The 18,650-nt window shown below is 45.4% G+C and overlaps 1 protein-coding gene across 12 annotated transcripts in view; it reads left to right on the top strand.

Annotated features, from left to right (window-relative positions):
* The window catches only part of ABLIM2 (actin binding LIM protein family member 2), a 1,607,463-nt gene that overhangs the window by 761,100 nt on the left and 827,713 nt on the right, over positions 1-18,650 (top strand). For all 12 annotated transcript variants that reach the window (XM_069632024.1, XM_069632014.1, XM_069632022.1 and 9 more), the window contains exon 5: positions 17,989-18,115. In XM_069632024.1, the coding sequence (XP_069488125.1) occupies positions 17,989-18,115 (127 nt within the window). The remainder of the gene's footprint in view (positions 1-17,988; positions 18,116-18,650) is intronic.

Below are 18,650 nucleotides of genomic sequence, written 5' to 3'. Positions count from 1 at the left end.
AGCTTCACTTTTCGCTCTGTCACTGCATCTGCGGGTGGGCATCCTCACTCCAGTCAACAGTCCCACCCTCACTGTGTCTTGTGCTCACCGCTTGCTAGAATCACACGCTGAATTGTCTACCTCTCTCATTAGGCTGAAATGTGTCACTGAAGCCTCAGCTTCTGCTCAGGGAAGCGCAGAGGTCTCTGTGGCTCGTCCGCACCTCAAATCCGTCACTCTGCCACAATGTATCCGACTGGTGTCTCGCTCCTTTGTTCTAGCGTCGCCATCTTGTTTGATCTCCGAGCATGGCGCTCCATCTTCTCCAGTATTTATACAGTCTCGCACATTTAGGAGTACACTGCGCACATAGGCAGATTGTTATGAGTTGCTTCCACCTATTAATCACCTTTCATGGCACAGTTCCATATGCACAAGTTCGGGCCCGGACAGTTTATTTTGTTTCCCCTCTCCCGGCCACTACTTCGTGGAACTTCACATGAAAGGCACCCGTATAGGCGGCCCCAGACTTTTGTGTCTTTTGACACTGCGCTGCTCTATATGCCGCCATAACAGTGCCGGTCCCTGCTCCTCTGCACGCAGCGGGCACCCAGTTGTTAAGAATCCTCCATTCGAACTTTGCTGCCCCACCTGGCCAGGGGCTCTGATTGCGTTCCTCTCCCTCCACTGCAGTATCTTCTGAGCAGTAGCGCTCTGACACCCGTCTCTCACAGTGTATTTATGGTTGCTGCCTGGGTCAACCTGACCTCTGGCAGCGAGCTCGCCTCTGCAGGCTACCTGCTTTGAGGGGCCGGGTGCATACCGCTCGCGTATGCAGCGTCTTTTGTTCCCTTTTGTCAGTCTCCTCTCGCTCCAGGTCTGCGGGGGAGCACGTCTTCACTGGGACTGCCTCGCGTGCCTCACTGGTATATGTCCACAGGTAGCATCCATTCCGTTCGTGCTACTGGCTGATACCCTCACCGGACAGCACTGCCCTTTGTTCTCTTCTAGGGGCAGCAGCTATTTTCGCCCATGTCGCCGCAGTCCGTGCTTGTTGTCCTTTCTGCCGTAACTTCAGTTCTGCCACTCCGTGCATTCCGGGAGATCCACCTTTCTATTCCCCATATCTTCACACAGCCTCTGGCGTTTATTTCGACGCGCGCTGTAGCATGAATATCTGCATTTTCAGGATCAAAATACAGATCAGCAGGAGACAGTCGAGAACACGTCCTAGCTCATGGCTGCTTAGCCACGCCCCCCGAAATATGAACAAATATCCCATTTGTTTAATTTGTTATTCAAATATATATGTATGGATACTGGCCTCCCATTTCATAACCAAAACCCTGGACAATCCTGGTTGGAGAAAAGGAGATTTCTGTGTGTGATACTGCTGCTTTAAGGGTTATAAAACCCTTCACGTGGTGCAGAGTTCGCCGAGTTCCGTCGCTCATGCCTCTATAAGAGAAAGACGGTTCCTCTACTTCGTGCATTGTGTTGGAGAAAAGGAGACTGCTGTGTGTGCTACTGCTGCTTTTGAGGATTATAAAACCAGTCTGCCGGGAGGAATGTCAGGGAGAAGGCATCTGGAGAAAGGTCAGAGCCTTTGAAGTACTAAGGCGAGGGGGACCAGAGTTTCCAGCTCTGCAACGCTACTCCCAGGTGCAATGACGAAGTTACTAGTTGTCCGTAAGCGAAATGTGAAGTCAGCAGTCATTAACATTTCTTTGACACCTACTCATGTCTGCATGCCTGATTCCCCTCAACAGTGTAATGCAAACACACTCTCAAAGTCCTAATCCCTTACATCTGCCCCACAGCTACAAACCACTGATGCTGCCAACAATAACCAGAGCACGCCGACCCAACTGGGCCCCTCGCTAGATGTCCAGTCCGAAGCCCAAGGGACATGTAGCATATACCTATCTCCCCGGGTATCCGTGGCTTCTGTGGCTCCACCCTTGAGTAAAGCGACCCCTGGCCTTAGCAGTAGGAGCTAAATGCCTCAAAGCATCATTGGCTGTCAGGCTGAGCAACTATAGATGGGAAATTTTCATTAGTCAGCAGCCATTCTTTTGCTTTCCCTGAGCTCCCTTTCCCATGTCCTTTGTTGTCCTTAGAAATCCGATCGGACCTTCTTTAGTTCTTTGATCAGATGAGTCGTGACCCGATTCTTAAGTATCCTGATAATTTGTTTTGGCGCATTGTACTCGCGAGCACAATTATTGACCAGGTAACACCAAGAATTTGATATGCCTGAGAAATTGTCTGCCTGCTTTAGGGCTTTATTCCGCAGTGACAGACAATCTTTGGAATTTAGCCTTCCGGCGCCACAGGAGGGGTCGCCGGCGTGTAGTATGTACTGTAAGCACGGCATTGGTAGTATAGTATTTAATGATATTTGGCACAGACAAACTAGACATGCGTCTAAACTTCAGTGGCCAACCAATGGTAGTTTTGAGATTCCTCGTATAGAATATTTAGAGTCAATATTGTTAAGTAAAAAAGCTAGACTTCAGCATTTGATGGATTACAGAATTGGAAGAGTGAAGCTATGCAGCAACTTAAAAGTAGGGAGAAACATGCTCGCCGACGTATGCCCAACGCAGAAAAAGCGTTGTTGTATGAAAAGTAAACAATTAGAGTCAGTTAGAAATATGGACAGGGCTTTTCAACTTGGTATTCAGAAAATATATCCATCTAAAGATTTTTATGTGTCTGATGAATTAATTGATAAACTTCTAAATGAACGAAGGCCGGGTGCCACTGCGCCACCTCTGTATGTTCCTATTCCTGTTGCCTTACCTCTTCCTGCTGTTGTTCCTCCTCCCGTAGTAATTCCTGCTCCTCCTATCGTTCCTCCTAGTGCTCCTCTTCCTCCGGTTATTGTTCCTCCTTTTATCGTTGCTCTTCCACCTGCACCTCCGCCTTTGCCTACTGTTACGGGTCTGGTAGATTTGTCTTCTGCACCAGTGATAGCACCTTTGTTACCGATGGTACAAGATTCTTCTACTTTTCCTCTTCCAATTAGTTCTGTCCCACTTATAGTCGATAAGGGAGCAGAATCAAAGATTGCAACTCGCAATACTGTGTCTAAAGAGACAAAGCGCAATGTGACTGCATGGGCTAGACAGTGCATGGAAAAAGGTGAACAATCTGATGTTTTTGCCACACTCTCTAACCTAGGAAGTTTTCCTGAGAAAAATGTTTTCATTGAAGGACTGGGAATTCACTTAGCTGTAATGTGGAACAGTTTGAATGATGTAGATCTCTCACAAGGGTTGAGGGATCTCAATGTTTAAGCATATTCAAGAGATACTGCGGAGAAAGTATATGAGCACGTCAAGAGGGTTTTTGAGTACAGAAGGGAGTTGGAAAGATTGCGGAATGAAGAAATTGATGGTGATAGTTTGAGCGCTATTTTTGTGCAGAAACAGTTCCTTCCTCTTTGTAAGTCGAAGAGTGGGGAAACACGAATTTGCACAAAAGATGCAATTGGATGGATTTCGGAATGTCGATATCTCCCGTAGAAGTATATGATACGTATAGTCAGTATACGCCAGAAATGCAGAGGAAAGTGATACAGGTAATGGTAGAATACCTGCAGGATGGATGTATAAAAAGAAAGATTTGTTGTCCCGCAGAATTATTGAATATTTATAAGAGTGCCTTTTCGTTTGACACTCCTTCAGCTGCTTTAGCGCTCGATTTAGCTCTGTTGCTCCGTATGCGTTTGGAGTTTCCTATCTCTCAGTTACCTATGAGAGAGGTTCCTCCGACATTTGTCCTAAAAGTCGAGGTTCCAGCTAATGTTGCAGCAGGTACAGCTGCTTATGACATTCCTGCACATTATGTATCGCAGTTTGTCCAGTTCTCAAGACAAGAAGTAAACACCATTAGACAATTGATCCCATATATTAGAAAGAATCCAACAGGATAAAGAGATAGAATCTGTCTTGCAGTCGTCAGTATTTACTCTGAGTGATATAGATTTGTTATTTCCTGTGCTCTTACCTGCTGATTTGTGGAAACACATTAGGACAGTAGATGATGTACCAGGGTTAGGGGACACATGGGATAATGTGGCTTGACAGGATAGCGATAGACCAGCTGGCGGGAGACCGCCACAGGTAATACTGACTTTGCCTGATAGAATAATAACGAAACTAAAAGCCATAATTCGTGAGAGAAGGATTGTCTGGGACAAACTTACTGCTTGTGTCCAAGGGAAGTCTGAATGTGCTACCGAATTCTTTAATCGGTTTGAACAAGTGTTTTCAGATTTCAGTGGACAAGATTTGAGCACAGAGTCTGGAAAACGACTATTTGTAGACAAATTTGTGTGTGGATTGTTGCCTCACATCCAGCCGCAAATTATGACTTCTGAGAGCGCTTGGCAAGCTAAGTCTCAGTCTGAAGTATTGCATTTGGCTCAGTACTATGAGAACCGAGTCAATAATGAAAAAGAGAGGATTGAAAAGAGAAAGGGAGACATAAAAACTAAAGTTCTGTTGAAACAGATTGTGAGAGGCCCTACAGGGGGTAGTACACAGTTCTGGGGACAGTATGTTCCACAAGGTAGTGTGCCATTGGGTCCTGTACACGCAAACCAATGTGCTTATTGCAGACAAAAGGGTCATTGGCGAGCACAATGTCTGATCCTCGAGCAGAGGTCGAATAACACATGTGGTTTAATGGGTAGATGATCCAGAGGCCACCCTGGGGTAGGGGGTCCTGGTAGAAGCCAGTTTTCTCAGAATTCACAACCTTTTCCACAAGACAATCAGTCACTGAGTATGGATAATAGAAACAGTTTTGATCATCCTTCTTTTGCATATCTCTCTGAAGACCTTCCTCTCGATGACATTTTGTTTCGCTAGGAATGCCGAAGCAGGGTTTGGAACCAACGCCTATTCCCGTTAATCAGAAAGGTCCCTACATTGAAATGATAGTGGGAAATAGGAAACATCTATTCTTGATAGCTACAGGAGTGCAGAAGTGTTCCATTGACCATTCAAGGGTTCCAAACATTCCACTGTCTGGGCAAACCAATGTTTCTGTAGGTTTTTCTGGTATGCCAGTGGTTAGTCCGGTTTCTTCACCGGTTCCAATTACACTGGATCCATTCACGGATTATTGTCCATTTCATTTGACAACAAACTGTTGAGAAAATTTGTTGGGGTTGAATCTGTTGAAAGAATTAAATGCAGTAATTAATTGTTCTTCGGACGGAGTGCGTTTGACGATTTTACCACAGCAACTTTCTGCCTCACAGTTCCTGACTAGACCTTTTCCGCCGGAATGTAGTGATGTTCCGGAGTGTTTATGGCCGATTGATGACAATGATGTCGGTGTTCTACAAATTAAGCCTGTTAAAATCATTTTGGAACAAGGAGTAAAATTGCCACGTATTTCTCAGTATAAAATCTCGGTTGATGGCGAGCAAGCTTTGAAGTGTATAGTCTCTGATTTTGTACACCTTGGGGTAATTGAGGAAATTGCAGGTAGTTTGTGCAATAGTCCGATTTTGCCTGTGTATAAGAAAGGCGATAATGCAATTCCTTTTCGTTTCATCATTGATTTACGTGCCATCAATAAGATTGTTGCTCCACAATTTCCTATTGTGCCTGATGTAACAACGATATTAACTATGATCCGAGCTTCGGCTACTCATTTTAGTGTCGTAGATCTTAAGAACACTTTCTTTAGCATTCCTATACACAAAGATAGCAGATACTTGTTCGCGTTCACCTTAGGGGAACGCTCCTTTACATTCACCCGTGCGCCGCAAGGGTACACGGAGAGTCCGAGCATTTATAGTAGGGCTTTGAAAGAGCAGCTTGTTACACTCGAGTTGCCTGCCACTTGCGCATTGCTTCAATATGTAGATGATCTTCTTTTAGCTGCTTATTCAGAAAGTGCCTGTAAGGAGGGCACCGTGTTGTTGCTTATTCACCTAGCAAAACATGGACATAAATCGTCATTGAAAAAGTTTCAATATTGTCGACAGGAGGTCGTCTATTTAGGCCATCTCCTGTCAAAGGAGGGAAGAAGGTTGACGCCTGAGCGGATTAAAATCATTTCTAGCATGTCTGTCCCAAATACACAGAAGGAAGTCAGAGCCTTGATAGGAATGGCTTCTTACTGTAGGCAGTGGATCCCCAACTTCTCACTAGTGATTAAACCAATGTTGGCTTTGACAAAGAAGGGCATTTCTTTGCCATTGCCATGGAACTTGGAACACCAGAAACCGTTTGATCTGCTCAAGACTGCACTGTGTTCAGCACCAGTTTTGGGCACACCAAATTTTGAAAAGGCCTTCCAGTTGTATGTGCATGAACGGGATGGATGTGCTTTGGCTGTATTAACGCAGGAACATGGAGGGAAGAATAGGCCATGTGGTTACTTTTCTTCCGCCCTTGATCCTGTTGCATGCGCTTTGCCAAGATGTTTGAGAGCTGTCACTGCTGCTGCTACATCTGTAAAACAGAGCGAGGGTATGGTCCTAGGCCATGCTTTAACCTTGTTGGTACCTCACTCTGTAGATGTTCTATTAAACAGAACACAAACGCAACACCTTACCTCTGCACGATTGACGAGATACAAATTGATCTTGTTTGCACCGCATATTAAAATTCAGAGGTGTTGTGTATTGAATCCGGCTGAACTATTACCTTTCCCGCAAAATCCTGCTTGCAGTGACGAAGCGTCACATGAACAGAGCACCACAGAGCAAGAGACTAAAGGCCGGACTGACCTGAAAGACACACCATTGGATGACCCACAAGGGGAGCTGTTTTGCGATGGCTCCTGTTTTAAACTTCCGGATGGTACATCCATGGCTGCTTATGCCATCACCACTTTAAGCACGATTGTGTAAACCAAGAGAATTACGCATAACTCTGCGCATGCCACAAAGATTATTGCATTGACTTGAGCGTGTGAACTTTCGGAAGGGCTTAGAGTGAACATGTATACTGATAGTCAGTATGCTTTTGGGGTAGTTCACAACTTCGGTATACTTTGAGCAGAACGAGATTTCTTGACCTCACATGGAACAAAGATTCAACATGGCTCCTTGATAGTGCGGTTACTTTCAGCGCTTGCACTACCCACTCAATTAGCGATCATGAAATGCCCAGTGCATCAGAAAATCATAAATGATGTAGGAAAAGGGAACGCTTTCGCTGACCAGATAGCCAAACAAACGGCCATTGACCTCTATTCAGAAGTGTACACTGTAAGGGAAGCCACAAATGCTTGTACCATAGACAAAGGTAATGAATCTGTAATGAATATCCAAACCGATGCCACGTTAGAAGAAACTAAGCAATGGGGTGAGGGTTTGGCGAGGTTGGATGATGACGGGTGTTGGGTGGGTAACTTAGATGTAAAATGGATGTTGCCAGACGCGTACATCACTATGATGGTTGCAATGGCTCATGGTCCCACTCACATATGTGCAAGGAAGGTTTGCAAAATGTTACAAAATGTCTGGATGAACGATAAAATCGCGAAAACAGCTGAGCGTTTTGTTCAAGGTTGCATGATTTGTCTACAGTATAATATGGGAAAGGGCACATCGACACCAAGGGGTAGTTTTGGTCCACCTTCTGTCCCCTTCGAAGTCATCCACTTTGACTTTATTGAAATGGAACATTGTAATAACTTTAAGTACATTTGGTTGTTATTTGCGCTTTTAGTAAATGGGTTGAAGCCTTGTAAAAGATGCTACAGCAATGACAACAGTGAAAACCATGCTTAAGGAATATTTTCCTAGGTTTGGTTTGCCAAGGATCATCTGGTCGGATAATGGTCACATTTTATCGCTGCTGTAATTCTGCAGATATGCGCGGGATTACAGATCGATAAACTGTTCCATTCGGTTAGACATGCTCAGAGTGCTGGATTGGTAGAGAGACACAATGAAATTTTGAAAAACAAGCTCGCTAAGACGTGTGCCGGCTCCAAATTGAAATTGCCGGACGCCTTACTGATAGTGTTACTATCAATGCGCACCACCCCACAGACTAAGACTGGGCTCTCCCCACATGAGGTGGTTATGGGTAGGCCAGCTAACATTTGGAATCGCCCCAAATCGCGGGCTTTGAGGGACATTGAACATGCACATCTTTCTGATTACTGTGACCGGTTAACTAAAAATCTGTATTTGATTTACCAACAGGTGCGAGAAGCCCTTCCAGTAAATTACGAGAGGCCAGGTCATAGTATCTGACCTGGGGAGTGGGTGCTCGTGAAAGCGTTCAAACGAGCATCCTGTCTTGCTGGAGAGGCCCGCACCAAGTCCTTCTGGCCACACAGACTGCGATCCGGGTGGAAGGAAAAAGACACTGGTTACATGCGTCACATGTCAAGAGGATTCCCTTCCCTTTGCCACACGATACAGAAGATACGGGAAACCTCACCTGCTCTGCTTCCAACAATCACTCAGCATTGAGCAGTACTGAGAGTGCTTCGGAGACACTCCCTGAGCCTGTGGGGCCTGGGGAAACAGCTGCTTCATCTCCACACTCTCCCACAGATCCTTTTTTACCACTGTAAGGTTCTGTTGAAAAATGTGTTGCAAAATCACCACTTCCATCAGGAAGCAAGGACACGTTGTTCACAGATCACACCGTACCAGGAGTCACAAGGTACAATCTGCGTCCACGGAGCTAGACTTACTGCACGGTTCAGCTGTGCCACCAGGAAAATCACCAGAGGGCTTGTCTTTTGGCCTTGTCTTTTGCATACAAAGGAATTGTTGGCAGGGGATAGGGAAGGACTAAGAAAACGCGCAATAAAGGGAGATCACCAGCAAATGAACTCCGGAGCTTTTCGTTTTGAAGGAACAATGCCTGCTACCGCCTCCACCCAGAGGGAACAAACAAGTGACAGTGTGGCCAGTATAGACAATGAACGATCGAATACATGGTCTCTTAAAATGCATTGTTTTCTTGTAATCATGTTAACCGGTTTCACAATAGTAATTGCTTTGGGATTTTGGTACATGGAAGAACTATGTCCGCACAAAACTATTTTGCCCACTGAAAATGTACCCACTGTATCTACACCTTTTGTGCATCAGCACAATCTATCTCCTAGAGCCTCTCATCAGCACAGAGTTACCACAATAACACTATTACTTATAATGAATGCAACACATGCCATTCTGAACAGGTCAAATGGGCTGGTATATTCATCCTTTGCCTCTGACTACTGCATGTTATGCTTCTCTAAGGGCACTATTCTTTGGCCAATGGAATGATAACATCTTGGGGAACTTTGATGGAACAAATCTTAACGAGTTTGAAAGACGAGTTCTAACGCCCCTGTGATGCTCACTTTTCGCAAATAGAAGCAAGCTTAATGTTGCTTCCATAGACTGTCTCGACCTTTTCAATCTCTGATCTCTTTCAAGATGGCTCCTATAGGCAATAGGGATGCCACGCCACCTTCCTACACTGTTAACCATAGTACCGACTCAGTTTCTTTCGGCATACAGAGGAATGGTACTCAGTCAATGGGTAATTTCAAGGGTTGCACTAATGTTGCGAACTTGACCAGTGAGTACAGACCTTTGTATGTAGGCGAACCTGTCTATTTCGTCTGCGGTAATGAAGCTTTCCCATGGTTACCTAGGGATTGGCAGGGAACCTGTTATTTAGGAATCTTGTTACCAGGGGTATTCATAGCTAGTACAACAGAAATCTCTACGGCTCGTCCAAGGCGGGATGAGAATGGCAATACTTCATCACAAGTTCTGGGTGACGTAGCAAAATCCTTTTTACCTTTTTGGGGGCAAATACTAAATTCAGAGGTTATCAGAAGACTAGCGAGAGTACTGGCGAGAAATATCAACTGGACCACTGACATACTCTATAACATGACTCTAGAACAGAAAGCGATAAGGTTAGTGGCACTACAGAACCGGATGGCATTAGACGTCATCCAGGCTGAGCGTGGTGGAGTATGTAAATTAGTGGGGTCCGCTTGTTGAGTTTTCGCACTGGATTCCTCCCCAACCATATTTAAGGCTATACAAAATCTGTGCGTCCTTAGTTCAGAAGTGCACGTTCCCAAGGGAAATTGGGATCTTAGCGCTTGGTTCTGGGACTCCTTACGATCTTGGGGATGGAAGCTACTTTCGGTCTTATTAATTATTCTGGGTGTTCTGTTGTTTTGCTGTTGCTGTATACAATGTCTTCCTATCATATGTTCAGTGTTAGGAGGATGTTGTGCACAGACTATGGGAACATTAGGACAAAAGGTACGCGCACTGAAAAGAATGACCAATGAATTTGTGTTGAAGGAAATTTCTGTCACAGACCGTATGTCAATTAATATCTCCGATGATTGCGATTCAGGGTGTATGGACATTGAGACGTGGAGTTACCCGTAAAGTGACTAATAATTAGTTTAGCGCTGGGCTTAGGCCAAAAGGAGGGCTTGTTAAATGGCCAATCATATCGTGCCTCCTTCAGATATATATTGGCCTAAGCCCAGTCGCTCTGCGAAGAAAACCACGTTGCAAAGTTCTGATTTTGGATCGACTTCGCCGCTATTTTAGGATCATCCGCCATTTTGATTTCTGTTCGTATGTGATTCTCTGTTCTAAAATGGAGGACTGTGTTTTTAACCTTGTAACTGAGCCTTTCCGACCTTTGTGCCTAGTTAATGGTTAGACTGTCCGAGGGCCGAATGTTTAGACTAGGTAATGAGACCTTGTCCTGAACATGACTTGTGGTCTAAGGATTGTCTGCGCTAACAAGCCTCATTCACGAATACACATCGAGGACAATGTAATGTAAATATCGAGCGTGGACACTGGCTGAACTACATTGTGAAGGGATATGTACTAAGGCTCACTGCTAAATCCAGGAATACACTTTGTCATTGTAACTTATTGGAAATGCAAACCCTATATAATCCATGTGCATATTATTGAATGAGCCATAAGTGAACTCGCCACGAACTCTAGACCACAGATTATTAACCTGTAGAGGGGCTGGACAATATTGTTGCAAATGTATAAAAACCTGAATGTTTAGATGTCCAGCACTCTCATTCCTCACTCTGACGGGCTGGTACTCATTGTGATGTATTGAGAGACAGATAGCTATCTGTATTTCTGTTTCTTTGTAACTGTACAGTAGATTAAAGATCTGTGAATCTTTATAGCCCGTGTTTGGTGTATTTCCTTTTGTGGTACTCAGCCTCGATATTTCCTTGCTTTTACAGGACCAAGTTCTGGAATGGGTCAAATCCCTGTCACTGACTCTGTCGATGGTTAGCCTGCTGACTGGTGGGTTGCCTCAGTCCCTGAGGAAGTCACTGGCACCGTCCAAACATAACATAAGAAGATTGAATCTTCGAAGGGCCCGTCACCAGCCCCTTCGTTGTCGATGCAGTCAGTGGTGCGAGCCCCATCAATGACAGACTTGTCCACCGGGAACACTGCCCCATTGATGACCTCTTTGGTGATGACTGCCCTGTCGATGACCCCTTCTGCGAAATCAGGGAAAATGAGCCTTCCTTCATCAATGAAGAATTAATCAACAATTGTCCTCATCAACGACTGTCCTCTTCACAACCGGCTCACCGAGGGTCTCCCTGCCTCCTAGACTGCCGTCGATCCAGACCACAACCCCATCAATGACGGCAGCACCTATTCCTACTCTGCAGGCTCCTGCGTTAGTCTCCTTCCAAAAGGATTTGGGTCAGGTGAGAGCCTTGCCTCCTGCTCTGGAGTTTCTGAACAGGCCTACCAAGACTGTTTGTCTGCCTCCTGTGGGATCCCCCAGAAGATCACCGCCAAATATCTACACTAGTTCTGAAGAGGATATGCCTGAAGATTTTTATGCAGCCCACTAAGGGGGTCAGGGGCCCCTGTCTCAGGAGGGATCCCCGTCCCATGAGCCCTACTAGCTGTTTATCCCTCCAAGGGGTCTGAGCCCAGCTCCTGCTCTGGTTGCACCACCTGTACTGGCTCCTGCACCAAGGGACATGAATCTGGACATTTTAACCTGCTTGCATAGGATGGTGGTGGAGATTCAGCCGCGGCTGCCTGCTTCTTCTGTGCCTGGTCTAGGCAGGAACCCCAAAGGCCTCCTCAGCATCAGCCGACAATGCCTGTAATGGTATCCGTTTCCCTTGGGCTGGTGCTCCCCCCGTGACAGAGGAGTCTGTTAACACAGATACTGCCACAGACACAGACACCGCCGGTACTCAGACGGATGAGTATGACGACTACGTTCCCGCAGATGGGGAACCTCTGGATGCCGACGAGCCTGCCAGGGCTTCACCCCCAGATGAAATTTGCGGCATCATCTCGAAGGGAGCCAAGCTCTTCCATCTGGAGCCATAGGAGAAGAAGAAGGAAGGCGAGAGTTTGCAAAGAAGACCATTGTGTCAGTCCCGTTGTTGGATGACATTTGTGAGGATGGTCGGCAGTCATGAAGGTTCCAAATACCATGCCATATAAGCGTGATAGGAAGAAGTACCGGGTCACAGATTCGCTCCCCAGGTGTCTCCGGTCTCAGCCTTTTCTGGATTCAGTGGTTTCAGCTATTGCCAGGAAGAGGTAATCAAACCCCTTGTCGACAGCCAAGGTGCCTCATGACCAGGAAGGCAAGAAGCTAGATGCAGTGGCAAGTGCATCATTATCACTGCAGCCTCCACAATCAAGGCTGCCAATGCCCACTCCATCCTGTCTAGGTATGACAGCGAGCTGTGGTACAAGCTCGGGCCCATCCTGGACTTCCTTCCTGATGACAAGAAAGCTGAGGCCTTGCCCTTAGAACAGAAAGGAGAGATGGCTTCAGATCACGCCATCACAGTCGTGATCGACATAGCTGACTCAGGGTTCCACCAGATGGGGAATGGTGTGGCTCTTCGACACTAAGGTTGATTGAAGGCCACAAATTCCTGCACGGACGTGCAGACCAAGGTTGTGGGCATGTCAATTGACAGGGATCACCTGTTTGGGAAGGCATTGGATGACACTCTCCAGGTCATCAAGATTCACACAGAGACAGCAAGCTTTCTTGGGACCCTGTAGCACAGAAGGTTGTCCTTTCATTTCCTGAAGGAGGAAGGGGATTTTCTGACAACTCTCGACCTGAAGAATGCATACTTCCACATCCTCATTCATCGCAAACACTGAAGGTTCCTGCATTTTGTCATCCAGGGGCATCATTACGAATTCAAGTCCCTTCCCTTCAGCCTGAAATTGGCTCTGATGGTCTTCACCAAATGCTTGGCCCCCGGTAGCACCACATCTACGCTGCAAGGAAATCCACGTCTACCCTTACCTGGACGATTAGCTCATCCGGTCCTGCTCCCACCCATGGGTAACCCAGTCATTGACAGAGACCATACACCGCCTGGCTTCCCTCAGATTCTCCATCAATTATCAGAAGTCCTGCACAGTGCCATCTCAGAGTGCACTGTTCCTGGGTGCGCGGCTCAACACAATCTTGTGTCTAGCGACCCCCTCATAGGAGAGGGGGAAAGCCATCCTGGGAAAGGTCCAGCGGCTGTCCACAGTGTCCATCACAACAGTCCGGTCCATGAAATCCCTGTTGGGCATGATGTCCTCCTGCATCCATCTGGTCCCCTTTTGTATGCTCCAAATGCAGCACCTGCAGGAATTCCTGGGTACCAGGTGGCAGCAAGTCACATGCACCCTCAATCATGCATTCCATCAAGCTCTTCAATGGTGGTCGGTTAGACCACATCTCACTCAAGGATCCCTCCGTACCAGGCTAAAGTCACTACCGATGCCTCTCTGGAGGGTTGGGGGGCTAACACAGGCCAATCTCACGCCAGAGGCCTCTGGCTCCCAGAGGAGAAAAACTTGCACATATACATCCTGCGGGTGGTCTTCTGGACCCTCAAGTTGTTCCACCCCCTGCTTCAGGGGAGGGTTGTGTTGATCTTCACGGACAACACCACCTTCATATTTTACATCAGGAGATAGGGCGGAATGCATTTCTCAACTCTTTCCCTGATAGACCAGTTTCTGTGGCACTGGGCCATTCTTCAAAACATGTACCTCATCCCTTTTCATCTGGCAGGCGTCAAGAACCCCATTGGGGACTCACTCAGCAGGGAGCTTCAGTCCTGTCATGAGTGGGAGCTTCAAAAAGTGCAGACGTCTCGCTTCTTCAGCAAGTGGGGTCTTCCCAGATCAACCTCTTTGTGGCAGCTTCCATCTCCAAGTGCCAGACATTTGCCAGCAGATATCCTCAACCGAGGAGTCTAGAGAATGCCTTCTCATTTAATTGGGAGAGGCTCTTCCTGTACGACTTCCCTCTGATTCTGCTACTGTTACGTGTGATCAAAACACTCAGACGTTGTCACTGCAGGATGATACCCATTGCACCGGTATGGTCGAGTCATATCTGGTACCCTCACCTTCTCCATCTGTCAGTGTTTCGGGCAGAGGTGTAGACAAGGTAGGACGTGAGCGGGCAAGGATCACCCAAAATCTGTAAATGCAATGGGATACAGGTAGGGAGACCAGACGTCCCTGTTTTCACAGGACAGTCCCGGGATTTGGCCATCCTCACCGGGATCCAGAGAGTTCTTTTTAATTTAAAAAAACCCATCATGGGATTTGACGGCTTGGTGTCCGGACTCTGGTTTTACAGCCTCAGACAATGGGCGGCACTAGATGAACCTGGCACTGCTCTTGTAAGCAGTGCGCCGGCTCGTTGTTTCATTTCTCCTCCTCCCCCAGCTGGAAACAGAGGTCCTTCCAGCCCTTTGCTTCTGATGTCGCATGAAGCGCACCAGATTGGGGGTTCCAGACAGGCATATTTAAAAGGTGTGACAACATGTTGAGCACTCCTTTACCCTCACGATCTATCTGGATGGTGTTGCGCAGCTGGAACTCTGCCTGACTGCGACACCGCCCTTGGATCGAGCAGCTGTCATGTTGAACTCAGGCAAGCAGTTCCAGAAACACGGCCACTACCAGAGCAAGCAAACCTATACTCAAATAATTGCACATTGGGAGCTTTTTAGCTTGTTATTAGAGGGGCTGGATCACATGATCGCACACACGTGCTCCATCTGCAGGGTGCTTCCATCTGATTTTTTATATGTAGTCCTACTTTTGTGTCAGTGACCACAGTGAAAGTATAGTCCTACGTCTGTGGCAGTGGCCTGTCCCGCTTTTTTATTTTGAAATTCTGGTAACCCTAGACAGGTGCACTGCCATAAATACAGAAGCAGTGCTGCCAACATTCTGCTGTCTACACTCTTTTGTTGTTTTTTCTTCTTTCTTCACACTGTGTATATGGAGCACAGCACAGCAGATGGGTTCTGTCTGTGTAGGGTGCAGGATCTGGCTGTCACCTGTACTGACAGTATTTCTCCTGTTAACTGGGCTGCCTGGTGTCTAGCTCGCCTCAGAATTCCCTATGATAAGTGCAGGTTTTCCATTATAATGGCAGCTATAGGGTTGTCCCATACGGCACTGTCCCGGAGGCGTGACCGCGTAAAAGCATAAAAATACTTATCACTTCAGGTTCTGGCACTGTATGTATGCCCCTGCTCGGACACACCAAGGCCAGACATTGCGTGAATTGCCAATCAGGAAAGTTATTTGAAGTTTACAAAATGGTGTCTGTTTACAAAGGGCTGTATCCCAGAGTAAAAGCAAACCTGGTAATGTATTACAGTTAGAATCACTGTGTTTAGGAAACACCTACACTGTAAAACATCACAAATGCTCCTAGGCAAAATGAAAAGCATTTCATTAAAGGTTGGCATGTTTCACTGCAATAAAGTGTCTTACACCCTACAGATGTCCTTGCCATTTAAAAATAAAAATATTAGAAATATGCTGACCTAAAACATCATCAGTTTGCCACCGTTCATCACAATTAGTGGCCCCTGGTCTTATAAGGAGTTACATACATCCCCAATTGTGTGGACAGTGATTTAGTTTCCCTGCGAGTGTTGTGCATTTTCTTCTAACTGTGCTACAGCCCATGAGGCAGTCCTGTGTCCACCATGCTGGGATCAGCCAGAGCCATCATGGCATTTCGCTTTCCCTGTGCCCTTATCAGCTTCTTTTCCTTCCTCCAGTATCTCTGAGTTTTCACTGAATGTTTTTCATATGACGTTCGCATGTTTTCAGATAGCAATCTGTTGCGGTGCTGGCGCACTTGACTTGTTGATGTGCTCTCGCTCTGTGGATAGTTCCATGGCCTCATGCTCAGCCAATGGCAAAACACTCGCTTGTTTTAAAAAAGATATATTTATTAAAAGTGTAAGTTTCTAAACATGTCTAAAAATATGTTAAATTATGTTTTATGATGTCAGTGGCCATCCTGAACTTCACCTGCGATCGATGAGCACCATTAAATTGGCTAACACCTGTTGTTACTGCACTTGGAAGCGGGGGGAATTTAGCATAAAACGCTATATGAGAACACATCCTAAATATATTTATCAAAAGATATCTGTACACTGCCTTTCCCTCTCAGCCCCTCCTCTTTAAAAAATGTGCAAGTTTTAAAAGTTTGCAAGATTGAAGCAAGATGGCTCTTGGAAGGACAAATGTCACAGCCATTTTATGCTCACATCCAAATCTGGAATATACATGAAGGAGTGGTTCAATCATACAATCCTTTTATCACAGACCTAGTTTTCAAATATGAAGATCTGTGGTTATCATTCTGAAGTTTTCCAGAATGCTATTTTGATTATATGCAAAGCAGCTAGGAAGCCTCAATGTTGCTATATGTCTTCTTCCCCTTTTGAAAGAGTACACCAGACTGTCAATAATTGAATTATAAAGCTTCAATCATTAAATAATTACATGGTTATTCTAGGCATTGAATGATCCTGAAATGTCCCTTCCATGCATTCCGCATGACCCTGTGACTCATTCGTAAAAAGCGCAGGGAAATGTGTCTTGTTTCTACATATTTATAAGTGCTTCCAATTTTTTAATTTGGAAACGTGGAAATATTGTGGAAAAGACCATCTGAAGGCCTGCATCTGTATTGAAAATATTCAGACGCCCCTTGGGAATAGAAAACAAGTATTTTGCAGCGCGTCACTTATGCACAATAAAATAATGTAAAATCTGCCTTTATAATTGTATAAACATTGTTTGTATCTTGATCGTCCAACCACTCACCACTACAATCATATACTAATCCCATTGTGAATCTTAATATGTTGGCATTTCTCCTCTTCATACTTCTCAACTCACATGCTTTTGACGGGTGTTGCCTGCATGGAATCGCCAAGCCCCTTAACTGTCCATACAGTTTAATAGGCTCTCCCCCGTTGCAAACAAAATCAACAGTTTTCTCCTGCCCCAGGGACTCACAAGGCGCAGGGGTAAGCCTGAAACCATGTAGAGCTTCTACTCAGTTACCCTTTTAAGGAATTATGATATTTGTGTTTGCAATAATTGTTGCCCAGAGCTATGCATGGCAGTAGAATAGCTGTGGAGCAGCTGTGACGTAGCTGCCATGCAGCACACCAGGCAGAGTGTGTGGCCTGGATCCTGTTTTCAAGGTAGCAAAGAGGACTGGAACCTAGGCAGTGAACAATTCACATTTCCGAGTAACTGTGCCTTTAGTGGCAACACCTTTGGTGTAATGGTTGCTTGTTTGTGGAACTGAAAACAGTCCTTCATGATTCCTTAGACCATTACAGTGTATGTCTTTATCCAGTGCACCTAAGCACGCCAGCATATTAACCTCATATACTCAATAAAGAAATGCAGATTAATTAATGTTAATTGTACATACTGTGCAGTTCTTCTGCTGGCCATCCCATCTCCATTAGTGATGCCAAGATATAAGAACTTTCGCTACAACCACGAAATACTTGACAGGGCTATTGGTGCATTGATGTAATCATAATAGTTTAACAATGTTATGTGATGGTTTGGAATCTGTATGTAAGACAATATGATTCTATTGTAATATGTGGTGCTCTGTATAATTGACTATAATTTCTCCTGTTTACCTTTTTCAGATTGTGGGGGATGTGGCCTGGAGATCAAAAATGGACAGTCTTTGGTGGCTCTGGACAAGCACTGGCATTTGAGCTGCTTCAAATGCAAGACCTGTGACACACTACTGAATGCAGAATATATCAGCAAGTGAGTAGGACAGTAAAACCTGAAAATGCGACAAATTATATTGCAGCGACTTATTAGTATACAGGTCATCAATGTTTAGTTTTAATGAAAATTATTTTTCCCTGTACTCGTGGTACTTCGATCACATCATTCATTTGCATTCATGAACTAGTTTCATTAGTTGTGTGGCGTTCAGCTAAAACTCAGTGATTTTAAAGTCTGAAACTTTATGCATTCATAATTCAGTCTCATTGTCTGCAGCACTTATATAGCCAATTTGGAAACAAATGTATCAGGGATGTTGGATTACCTCATTATCTTTCCAAATGCAGCGCTCCAAAGGTTTTTAATATCTGGAAATTTAAAAACAGTGTAGAAACTCATCCAACTGTGTAATGGGTTTCATATTCCACGTTTAAATATATGCATTTTCGAGTTAACGTGTTTCAAACAAAAGACCGACTCAGTTGAGTAACTTTGCTGAAAATGTTGGGGGGGACAGGGGTGGGGTCGAGGGAGGGTCGATGGTGGCTCTTAGGTATTGTTTCGTCCAAAT

Source organism: Ambystoma mexicanum, chromosome 6q (assembly GCF_040938575.1).
Source record: "Ambystoma mexicanum isolate Mex_15411 chromosome 6q, UKY_AmexF1_1, whole genome shotgun sequence".
In the NCBI taxonomy this organism is placed as follows: domain Eukaryota; kingdom Metazoa; phylum Chordata; class Amphibia; order Caudata; family Ambystomatidae; genus Ambystoma; species Ambystoma mexicanum.
This window is presented reverse-complemented; position numbering and strand designations above follow the sequence as displayed.